Below are 12,681 nucleotides of genomic sequence, written 5' to 3'. Positions count from 1 at the left end.
AATTCAGTTTGTATTTTATTGAGAAATTTTGTATCTATGTTCATAAGGAAGTTTTCTTTTTTGTTGTGTCCTTTTCTGGTTTTGGTATAAGGGTAATACTGGTTTTATAGAGTGAATTTGGAAATTTTTCTCCCTTTTAATTTTTGTAATAGTTTGAGGTATGTTAGTGTTACTTCTTTAAAGGTCTGGTAGAATTCAGCAGTGAACCTATCTGGTCCTGGGCTTTTCATTTTTGGAAGACTCTTTATTGCTGTTTCAATCCTATTACTATTATAAATCTGTTTAAGTTGTTTGTATGTTCTTGGTTTGATTTTGGTAGGTCATAAGTGTCTAGAAATTCATCCATTTCTTCGAGAATTTCCAATTTATTGGAATACAAGTTTTCAAAATATTCCCTTAGGATGTTATAGATTTCAGTGGTGCCTGTTGTAATATCCCCTTTTTCGCCTCTAATTTTATTAATTTGTCTTCTCTCTTTTTTGGTTAGTTTAGGAAAGGGCTTGTCAATCCTGTTTATCCTTTCAAAAAGCCAACGCTTTGCTTCACTGATCCTCTGTGTTGGTCCTTAAGTTGTCATTTCATTAATTTCTGCCCTGGTCTTTATTATTTCTTTCTTCTGCTAGTTTGGGGTTTGCCTTGTTCTTGTTTTCTAAGACCTTGCAGTGCATGATTGGGTTTTTTAATGTAGGCACTCTCCTTCTCTTCATAAAAGAAACTCCCAAATTTTAGGTGGGTAAATGTCCTCTCTTCCAGCTAGTCATGCCCATATGACAAATTTCTGGTGTGACCTAGGGCATACTGTTAAGTGGAAAGACTGTTCCTTTCACTTCTCTTTCTCTTCCCACTCTCTGGAAAGCAGATGTGATGTCAAGAGCAGCCATTTTGGGGCCACAAAGTGGAGTCTTGTGCTGATGAAGAGGAAAGGAAGTGTATCTAGTTTAGGCCACAATTACTTTTGCTGTTTTGCTATTGGTTTTTCATTTTTAAAGTTGCAAAACATCATCTTACTTAAGCAACTTCTTGGAGAACCTCAAAAACTAGGACTCTCCAACAATACTTACATATTCCAGCTCTGTGGAGGCCCCTGCTTGGCACTGCTGGACCTGCTTGTTGTGGGGTATTATGTCTTCCTTACATTTGAAGGGAACTCCTAGGAAGAAAACAAAAGCAACCATGCCAAACTGGAATCATAGCAAGACAGGATTTCATAGCCTTCCAGCTTAACATCCACCCACAGCCATCACGCCCAACTACAAGGCCATGCACAGAGCGAGGAGCTCTAAGGAGTACGTGTTGACTGGAAAACAGCAGGACAGAGAAGACAGCACACAGTCTGGTGCCATTTCACAATACTCCAAAACAAAGTAAACTAAGCAAGATGTTGTTTAGAGATACAAATCCAGAAAGGGGGTCTTTTTTAAAAGATTAAGTTTCCAAGTGGCTCCTTTGAGGAGACAGAAAGAGTGGGGCAATGCATATTCAGAAGATACAGTGGCTTTGGTGACATTCTCAACCTTATGTGAGGAAGGGTCTCAGATATAGTTCTTTTGTTATTATACTTCATTGCTGCCATTTAGCTTACACATATCTTAATGTATAAAAATATATTACTTAAAATTTTTTAAACTTTCTGGTGATTTTTTATTTTTTAATTAGCATACATTGGTGGTATGAGAGGGTTTCATTGTGATAATTCCATAAATGCATACAGTGTACTTTGAACAAGTTCACTTCCTTAGTTATATTCCTTTACCCTCTTTCTCCCCCCTTTTTGAGGGGGGAGAAGACTTCAAATGTTTTTACATGGCATTTGAGGCCCTGAAGAATCTGACTTCTGCTTACCTCATGAGATACATCTAATGCCACTCTGCCTTGTTCTCAATCTGCAGGAAACCACAGGACATTTGTACATGCTGCATACAGGAACAACATGATCTCCACTTTTCCTCTGGATAATTTCTACTCCTCCAAGTTTAAATTTGCTCAGAGCATATCCAATGTCCCATTATTCACTCCAAAATACACTATTACTTTTTCTGTTGTTGCTTTGATCATGATTATTCATAGCAAGATGTGTGCTCTCTGCACCATAAACTACATAAAAGCAGGTAACATGCTCATCATATTCAGGATTTAATACCCCATACTGAAGTGGGGGGATGTTAAATTAGTTGATTAATAGTTGGTCCAAAATGTATTCAATAATTTCTTGAATAAGTAGATGGATGAACGAATGAATAGAAAGATAAAAGAGTACGTGGGTAAGGTGAGAGTAAAACAAGAAGCAGAGTAAGGACTTTACAAACAGGACAAGACACAGTACACACAAAGACAATATTACTTTTGCAGCTGAAGTTGCCATGAGTCTGGGACCCATCTGGATTGGGACGGAAGCCCACAATGCATCTACAGCTGTAGGAACCGGGGACATTGGTACAGACAGAATTTGGGCCACAAGGTGATGGATCTTGGAGGCATTCATTAATATCTACAAAGAAATCAGGGATATCAAGAAACTCAGAGGAACAGGAGAGACACATTCCCCAGCTGTCTGGCAAACCCTCTGCTCACCTCCACATTCCACTTCTAGGTCTGTGAAATTCAGTTGTCCATCACTTGATGCAAAGCCAGGGTGGCAGTTGCAAAAATAGCTCCCAGGAGTGTTGGTGCATGTTGAATTCAGGGGGCACCTGTCAACACACTCATCGATATCTGTAGGGTAGAGGATGAGTGTGATGGTGTGGTGGGCAGTGGGCCAGCAGAGCCCTGCTGCCTCTTCCACGTTACAGTTGTGTGTCATTTAATGATGGAGAGGCCTCTAATAAGTGTATCTTTAGGTGATTTTGTCAGAAAACCATAGCACACACTTGCACAAACCCCCATGGTATATTGCCATTGCCTCAGTGCAATCAAGGAAGATGGTAAACATGAAATGCATGTGGCTGATGCTGGAATAACATGGCTGACTATTTTATAGTAAATTCTTTTTTTGGTAGTTCTGGCATTTGAACTCAGAGCCTCACATTTGCTCAGCAGGTGCTCTGCTACTTGACCCACACCCTTTTGGCTTTAGTTATTTTTTAATAAGGTCTCACTTTTTGCCCAGGTCACTTCCTGTATAGCTGAGATGACAGGTGCACACCACCACACCCAGCTTTTCTTAACTGAGAAGGGGTCTTGCAAATTTTTTTTACTTTAAACACAGTCCTCCCAATTTCAGCTTCACAAGTAGCTAGGAGTACAGGCATGTGTCACCATGCCAAGCCCAGTAAATGTTTTTAATATGTAGGAGCACCCTCTAATATAATGACAAAAGGTATGTGAATACATACACCAGTAACATATTCATTTATCATCATGATCAAGTATCATGTGTTGTCCATAATTTCACATGCTGTACTTCTGTATGACTGGCAGTACAGAGTTCTGTGTACACCAACATTACCACAAACACATAAGTAATGCATTGTACTATGACAACTACAACATCAACAGGAACTTTTCAGCTCACTACAATCTTATGGGATGACATACATGCAATCCATTGTTGACCAATACATTATGATTTACATGACTGTACAGAGTTGTCCTAGAAAAATGGCAACCCAGCCCAGGACTACATTTCCCAGAAGTCTCTAGGTAAGGCCATGTAAGGGGTCTTCACTTGTAGAATATAAGGTGGTATGATACACATCATTTCTGGGCCAAGGTGGTTAAGAAGTGGATGAGACATCTGACCTCTCTCTTTTCCCTCTACTGGCTGGAACCAGGGACCTGAAGATGGAAGAAAACTGTGTTTCTTTATCTCCCTGTGAAGAAAGGCAGTGCACTGGCCAGGAACACCTGTGTTGTATTGTTACAAGAGTAAGAAACTTCTTTTATGTACTCAACTGGGAGCAATTTCCCCAAGGAACACTGGGCAATATCTGGAGACATTTTTATTGTTGTGAGATGAGAAGAGTGTTACTGGAATCCAGTGAGTAGAGGCCAAAGATGCTGTCACATGTCCTACAATGCACAGGGCAAACCCCCAACAGCTACAAAAATTCCAGCCTAAACTGTTAATAATGCTGAAGTAGAGAAAGTCCAAGCTTAAACAGTCCTGAAGAGTGCCAGGTCTTCTAAGGGTTTTTGAACCACAGAAGATATAAGGAGTAGAATGTTCCAGAAAAAATCATCAGAAAGATATAAAGACAAGATCTTTCACATCTTTATGTCAACTCATGTAGAATTAAACTCGTGTGGATTAAAACATGAAGAATAAATAGGCACCATTCACTAATGACTCAAGCTGGTATATGGCATGGCATATAGCAGTTGGCACTGCCTGAAGAGTTTGGAAGGAAAAGACTTGGATTTAAATGAAGATTAATTGAGAGGCCTCAAAAAACAAAGGAATGACCTGCAGTTGGAAGGTATGGGGAAGAAGGGTTTTTTTCTTGGTATTTTGTAGGATGTTTCTTAACAAAATTGTAAGCTTCTTTTTTGTGATAGTGGGTTCTCCACATCCAAGAATATTTAAGAATAAACTAGGTGAGCTCTTGGTAGAGACAGAATTTAAATTTTGTATATGAAGTTGGGTTAGGTGCATGGTTTTTTAAACTTTGGGGATATGGGAGCCTTTCTTCATATGAAGTGAAACCTGGACAAGTAAAACAAATTAAAGAGATGATACTGTAACAGGAACAGATGGATGTGTAAGACCTTGCATGCTTGCTTTTCTCCTTAGTCTTTTTTTCCTCTGGTGGTACTAGAGTTTGAACTCAGTGCCTTATGCTTGCTAGGCAGGCTGTCTACCACTTGAGCCACTCCACCAGCCCTTTATTGTGTTAAGTATTTTTGAGTCTCACAAAGTATTTGCCTGACTGGATTCAAACCATGATATTCCTGATCTCTGCCTCTCAAGTAACCAGGATTACAAGAGTGAGCCACTGGTGCATGGCATCTCCTTAGTCTTAGTCTTAATGGGGATTTGGAATATTTCTAGGAGCCCTGAGGCCATAGTAATTTGTCTCTAAGATATCTTTCAACTTTCCCCCTCTGTTGCTCTGCTTCTAACAATAGCAGCTAGTGAAGATCAACAAGTCGTAAGAACTAGAACATTTTCAATGACGAGAAGCAAGCCTCTCCCCTAAAGATCTGCTGTGTGGTAGATTCTCCAACAATGATCTCCATCAGCCCTTCCACTTCTTGCAGGCATGTGTTGTTGCTCCAATGAGATGGGGAGTTTACTTTCTCTTCCTTGGAATCTACCTGGCTTTTGACCAAGACCAATAGGCTATAATGTAATAATGTTCTGAGACTTCCAAGCCCTGACTACACGTGGGCTGGCAGGTTCTGCTTTCTTACTCTTGAAACTTTACCTTCTTAGAAACCAACAGCCATGCTATGGGAAAATCCAAGAATCCGTGTGGAAAGGCCCATGAGGGAAACTGAGGGTCTCAGTAGAGTGCCCAGCCAGAGATCTGCTATATAAGCAAGGCCATGTTAGACCTACCACCCATCATAGGCCCAGCCCCACATGATACTAAGTGAAACATAAAAAAACTATCATAGCATCATGAACAAAAGTAAGTGATCATTGTTAACCAGGCACAATGACTCATACCTATAATCCCAGCTGCTAAGGAGGCAGAGTTAGGATGACAGAGGCTAGTCATGGCATAATAAAAAAGTTAGCAAAACACTATCTCAAAAAACAAACCAGGGAGGAGATCCAAGATTGCAACTAGGGTATGGAAGCAATATGCCTAACTTCTGTGACTTCAAAACCTGCCTGAGAAGTTGGAGCCACACCTGGATAACTCTGACTGCCTCTAGCCAAAATAATAACTGCCATCACACTAGATGCAGGAAAAAATTCAAAGACTGACCCACAAATCAGCCTTTAATTGCACCTAATAGCTGCAACCCTCTGCACAGCCAGCAAGGTGGGTCCAGCCCCAAGGAAACCCTCCTTCCCCGTGGTGATTTTTTTCTTTTTTTTTTTCCTCTTTTCTTCTCTCTTTCCTTCTCTTCTCCTCCTCCATCAAAAGGAAATAAAGCACCAACCAGAAACAAACCTTCAACACTGTGAATCCCTAGACTGGGGAAACACATTACACTGAGAAAATTTGGAGGCTGCCACAGCCACTGCCACCACAGCTGCCACCGCCAGCTCCAAACCTGCCTGTGAGACATTCAACAGAACAAACAGGTGAGCGCCACGTGTCACGCGGAATTCCCCCAGCCACCCCCAGGATAAACCAGCACAGCCCCTGGGCAGGCTGACCCCCCCAAAAAAAAACTGAATAACAAATAGTGAACTATAATCTAGCACAACAGCAGAGGGGGCGGGAATGCTGAAAGTGCACCAGAGAAAGGGGTAGGGTCAAAAAGCTAATCTCAGCAGGAACTATCAGTAAACAAACACTGAAAGGCAGGAAGGCTGAGAGCAGGTGAGCAGTAGGCCACTCCCGGAAGCAGGACAGGTAGTGGATCACAGAGTTCATCTCCTGAGCCATCGAACAGCACCCAAAGTCAAACTGCCCCACAAAACTGAAAAACAAACAGTGAACCATCATAACACACTGAAAGCAGAGGGGGCTGATGGAACACTAAACCTGCCCCAGAGAAAGGGGGTGGGGCAAAAAATAAACCCCCAGCATGGAAATCCCAGTAAACAAGCACAGTGAAAAGCCACCTCCAAATCAGGGCAACTAGTGGACTACAGAACTGATCTCCTGTACCAGAGGGCAGCATTCAAACTTGAACTGCCCCACCTTACTGGGGGTGGAGCTGACCAAACAGCTGCAGCTGAAAGATAACACAGCTATCAGCTGGGAAAATCAATAGCTCTGGCTCTGATCACCCTGCAAGATCTGGCAAAGCTACCTCACCTCACAATTTCAATTTAACTGGTAGAAGAACAAAACACTACTCACAAGCCAATAACCTGGTGAGACCACATTAGTGTTTCTGCTTATATGCCAATACCAGGACTGGATGCCAGAGGAAAAACTACAGAACTTAAACGAAGACTGAAATTCTATTGTTCCTGAACCTGGTGTTTTCCTTTTTTTTTTTTTTGTTTTTTTGTTTTTTTGTTGTTGTTGTTTGTTTAGGGTTGTTTGTTTGCTTGTTCATTTTTTCCCATTGGTTTTGTTTGTTTGTTTGTTTGCTTTGTTATTGTGGGTCTTCTATTTTATTTCTATTCTTAAATTATCTTTTTTCTTTCTATACTATCAACTTTGCCATCATCATCTTTTCATCCCTACTCTCACCCACTTCAATCTCTCTCCTTCTCCTGTGCTAAAATCCATTTCTCTCCTCCCTAACAACTCATTCTGCCTCATCTCACCCACTCTATCCTCTGCCCTCACCTTCCCCTCTGATCTCCCCCAACCTGTCACCAGTCTACCCCTCCCTCCTACACACTCATCACTTGCTGAACAACCTACTATACCAACTTTACAGACCCCAAACCCCTGCAAGCCCTGACACAAACACTCTCCACTGCAACAACAGAAATACACCCAACACACACAGGACCACAAAATCCAGCAGCCCCTGAACTGCTTCCCCCACTCACCCACCCCACTTCCTTCCTCCCCCTTTAGTGCCACCCTATCCAATTCCCCAAATTTCTATAGCTAGCCTTACAAACATTAGCCCCAAAACTCCCACTGCTTATAGATATTACCACCAAGGGGTCTCCTATATAACATATAAACTACTGGTCAGGTATTAAACCTGTGAATTAGTTACTTCTAAATTACACACAGACCAGGGACAGAAATAGCACACCAACTTAGCTAAAAACCCAAGACAGCCACAAAACAAAAATTAAATCAAGGGAAAGAAAACAGATGAATAAAACCACCAACTAGCCTATCAAGAACATAGTTGCACAGTACCAAGTGGAGCAATGGTAAGAAAAAAAAGGGATGGAGAAACCATTCTCCCCCAAAAAAACAATTTAATACAGGATTCAGATGGAAATGAAGAAAATGGATACCCAGTTCCCAACTCCAACAAAACAAAGATAAATGACATCAAGGAATGTAGCCATGTCCATGAAAACACCCTCAAAGAAAGAATCCTGCAAGTAATCACTGAGAATTTCATGGAGATGATACTAGATGTGGTTAACCAAAATGTACAAGATGCACTCAAGAAATTTCAAGACACCAAAAATAAAGAATACAAGAAGACACAGAAACAAACTCCTGGGAACCCTAAATAAATACCAAAGTGAAACAGAGAACACTATAAGTAGATAAATGAATTAAAGATAAAAATAGAAAATATTAAAGAGGAAGTAACCCATGGTATGGAAAACCTCAGAAAAAAGAATCAAACAGAAATACAAAACATAGTGGAAGGCCACTCCAACAGACTAGGACAAGTGGAAGACAGAATCTCAGAACTCGAAGATAAAATAGAAATTAAAGGAAAAACTGAAGAACTGTTAGTCAAACAACTTAAGACCTGCAAAAGAAATATACAAGAACTCACTGACTCCATCAAAAGACCAAAACTGAGAATCATGGGCATTGAAGAAGGAGAAGAGGTCCAAGCAAAAAGAATCCATAACATATTCAATAAAATAATCACAGAAAATTTCCAAAATCTAGAGAAAGTTATGCCCATTCAGGTACAGGAAGCCATTCCTCCAGGACTCCAAACAGACTTGACCAAAATAGAACTACCCTACAACATATTATCATTAAAATGACAAACACAGAGAATAGAGAAAGAATATTGAAGACCTTGAGAGAGAACAAATAACATATAAAGGTAAACCCATCAAAATCACAGCAGATTTCTCAACAGAAACCTTAAAAGCAGCAAGGGCATGGAATGAGGTATTCCAGGAACTGAATAAAAATAACTTCAACCCTAGGATACTCTACCCAGCAACACTATCATTCAAAATAGATGGAACAATAAAAGTCTTCCACAATAAGCAGAAACTAAAACAATATCTGACCACCAAACCACCACTACAAAAGATTCTCCAAGGAATTCTGCACACAGAAAATGAAAGCAAACAAAACCATGAGAGGACAGGCAGTATCAAACCACAGGAGAAGAAAAGGCAAGGAATCAGAGTAACATTGATTCAGTTGCACACAATCAAACCCTTAACAAAAACAACTAAATGACAGGAATCACCACATACCTATCAATATTAACACTAAATGTCAACAGACTCAACTCCCCCCATCAAAAGACACCATTTGACAAACTGGATTTAAATGGAAGATCCAACAGTCTGTTGTTTACAGGAGACCCATGTCATTGACAGAAACAAACACTGGCTTAGGGTGAAAGGCTGGAATAAAATTTACCAAGCTCCCTGAAAACAGGCAAGAGTAGCAATACTTATCTCAGATAAACTAGACTTCAAACTTACATTGATCAAATAAGATACGGACACTTCTTTAATAAAAGGGGGAAATACACCAAAAGGAAATAATTATCAACCTATATGCACCCAATCTCAGTGCACCCAAATTCATCAAGCATACTTTAAAGGACTTAAAAGCAATACAGACACCAAAACAGTGGTAGTGGGAGACTTTACACCCCCCTATCACCAATAGGTAGGTCACCAAACAAAAAAAATCAATAAAGAAATTCTAGAACTAAATCACACCATAGATATGATGTCTGCAGAATATTTCATCCAACATCTGCACAATATACATTCTTCTCAGCAGCCCATGGAACCTTCTCCAAAATTGATCATGTCTTAGGGCACAAAGCAAGCCTCAGCAAATATAAGAAATTAGAAATAATCCCATGCATTCTATCTGACCACAATGCATTAAAACTAGAAATCAACAACAAAAACAGCAGTAAAAAAAACATGCAAACAATTGGAAGCTGAACAACACATTGCTCAATGATGAATGGGTCACTGATGAAATAAAAGAGGAAATTAAAAGGTTCCTGGAAGTTAATGAAAATGAAAACACGACCTACTGGAACCTATGGGACACAGCAAAGGCAGCCCTAAGAGGAAAGTTTATAGCCATAAGTGCATATACTAAAAAGACAGAAAGATCCCAAATCAATGACTTAATGATACATCTCAAACTCCTAGAAAAACAACAAGCAAAACCCAAAACAAGCAGAAGGAGAGAAATAAAAAACATTGGCCCGAAATTAATGAAATAGAGATAAAAAAATCAAAACAAAAAGCTGGTTATTAGACAAAATAAACAAGATTGACAGACCTCTGGCAAATCTGACTAAAATGAGGAGGGGAAAAAACCCAAATCAGTAAAATCAGAAACACAAAAGGGGAGATTACCACAAACACCACAGAAATCCAGGGAATCATCAGAGACTACTTTGAGAGAGAGCCTATATTCCAATAAATTTGAAAATCTTGAAGAAATGGACAAATTTCTAGATACTTACAACCATCAAAATTGAACCAAGAGGATCTATTCAGGTGAATAGATCTATAACACAAAATGAAATTCAAGCAGCCAAAGAGTCTCCCAAAAAAAAAAGTCCAGGACCTGATGGATTCTCTGCTGAATTCTATCAGACCTTTAAAGAAGAACTAATAATCAACCCTCCTTAAACTGTTCCATGAAATAGAAAGGGAAGGAAAACTTTGTAACTCACTTTATGAAGCCAGTATTATACTCATCTCAAAATCAAAGACTCCTCCAAAAAGGAGAACTATAGGCCAATCTCCTTAATGAACATTGGTGCAAAAATCCTCAATAAAACAATGGTAAACCGAATTCAGCCACACATCAGAAAGATCATTCACCACAACCAAGTCAGCTTCATCGCAGGGATGCAGGGGTGGTTCAACATACACAAATCAATAAATGTAATACAGCAAATTAATAGAAGCAAAAACAAAAACCTCTTGATTATTTCAATAGATGCAGAAAAAGACTTTGATAAAATTTAACACCACTTCATGATAAAAGCTCTCAGAAAAAAGGAATAGAAGGAATGTACCTCAACATTATAAAGACTATATATAACAAACCTATAGCCAACATCATACTTAATGGAGAAAAACTGAAACCATTTCCCCTAAAATCAGGAATGAGACAAGGATGCCCACTCTCCCTACTCCTATTCAACATAGTCCTGGAATTCCTAGCCACAGCAATAAGAAAAGAAGAAGAAATAAAAGGAATACAAATAGGTAAAGAAACTATCAAAATATCCCTATTTGCAGACAACATGGTCCTATAGCTCAAAGACCAAAAAAACTCTATCCAAAAACTCCTAGACACCATAAACAGCCTCAGCAATGTGGCAGGGTAGAAAATCAACTTGCAAAAGCATTAACTTTTCTATACACCAACAATGAACAAATTGAGAAAGAGTATAGGAAAACAATTCCATTTACAATAGCCTCAAAATATCAAATACCTAGGAGTAAATCTAACAAAGGATGTGAATGACTTCTACAAGGAGAACTACAAACCTCTGAAGAAAGAGACTGAGGAAGACTACAGAAGGTGGAAAGATCTCCCATGCTCATGGATTGGTAGAATCAACATAGTAAAAATGGCTACACTACCAAAAGCAATCTACATATTCAATGCAACTCCCATCAAAATCCCAATGACATTGGTCACAGAGATTGAAAAATCTACCCTAAAGTTCATTTGGAAACACAAGAGACCACAAATACCCAAGGCAATACTCAGCAAAAAGAGCAATGCTGGAAGTATCACAATACCTGACTTAAAACTATATTACAAAGCAATAGCAATAAAAACAGCATGGTACTGGCATAACAACAGATATGAAGACCAGTGGAACAGAATAGAGGACCCAGATATAAATCCACAGAGCTATATCCACCTTATTTTTGACAAAGGCACCAAAGACATAAGATGGAAACTAACCTCTTCAACAAATGTTGCTGGGAAAAGTGGTTATCTTCCTACAGAAAACTGAAACTAGATCCATGTTTATCACCCTGAACTATATCAACTCAAAATGGAATAAGAACCTTAATATCAGACCCAAAACTCTGAAGCTAGTACAGAAAAGAATAGGGAATACTCTGGAAGCAATAGATATAGGCAAGGACTTCCTCAATAGACCACCAGCAGCCTAGCAACTAAGAGAAAGAATGGACAAATGGGACTACATGAAATTAAAATTTTCTGCACAACAAAAGAAATGGTGTCTAAACTGAAGAGACCACCCACAGAGTGGGAGAAAATATTTGCTAGCTATACATCAGACAAAGGACTGATAACCAGAATATACAGGGAGCTCAAAAAACTAAACTTCCCCAAAATCAATGAACCAATAATGAAATGGGCAACTGAACTAAACAGAATTTTTTCAAAGGAAGAAATTCAAATGGCCAAAAACCACATGAAAAAATGCTCACCATCTCTGGCCATAAAGGAAATGCAAATCAAAACCACACTAAAATTCCACCTCCCCCTGTAGAATGGCTATCATCAAAAATACCACCAACAACAAATGTTGCCGAGGATGTGGGGAAAAAGGACCCTCGTGCACTGCTGATTGGAATGCAAGCTAGTATAACCACTCTGGAAAACAATATGGAGGCTTCTTAAAAACCTAAACATAGATCTGCCATATGATCCAGCAATCCCACTCCTTGGTATATACCCAAAAGAATGCAACTCACGTTACTCCAGAGGCACCTGCACACCCATGTTTATTGCAGCA

At 39.5% G+C, this 12,681-nt stretch overlaps 1 protein-coding gene across 5 annotated transcripts in view; it reads right to left on the bottom strand.

Moving 5' to 3' along the window:
* Positions 1 to 12,681, bottom strand: part of Adgre1 (adhesion G protein-coupled receptor E1) — a 76,933-nt gene that overhangs the window by 30,416 nt on the left and 33,836 nt on the right. For 4 of the 5 annotated variants that reach the window (XR_012441404.1, XM_074054449.1, XM_074054450.1 and 1 more), the window contains exons 8-10: positions 2,572 to 2,712; positions 2,342 to 2,488; positions 1,062 to 1,150 (exon numbers count right to left, since the gene is read on the bottom strand). Coding sequence is in view for 4 of the 5 variants with exons in the window: in XM_074054449.1 (XP_073910550.1) it covers positions 1,062 to 1,150; positions 2,342 to 2,488; positions 2,572 to 2,712 (377 nt within the window). In the remaining variant the exon portion in view is untranslated. The remainder of the gene's footprint in view (positions 1 to 1,061; positions 1,151 to 2,341; positions 2,489 to 2,571; positions 2,713 to 12,681) is intronic. The other variant, XM_074054451.1, reaches the window with a different exon arrangement.

Source organism: Castor canadensis, chromosome 14 (assembly GCF_047511655.1).
Source record: "Castor canadensis chromosome 14, mCasCan1.hap1v2, whole genome shotgun sequence".
Lineage (NCBI taxonomy): Eukaryota > Metazoa > Chordata > Mammalia > Rodentia > Castoridae > Castor > Castor canadensis.
This window is presented reverse-complemented; position numbering and strand designations above follow the sequence as displayed.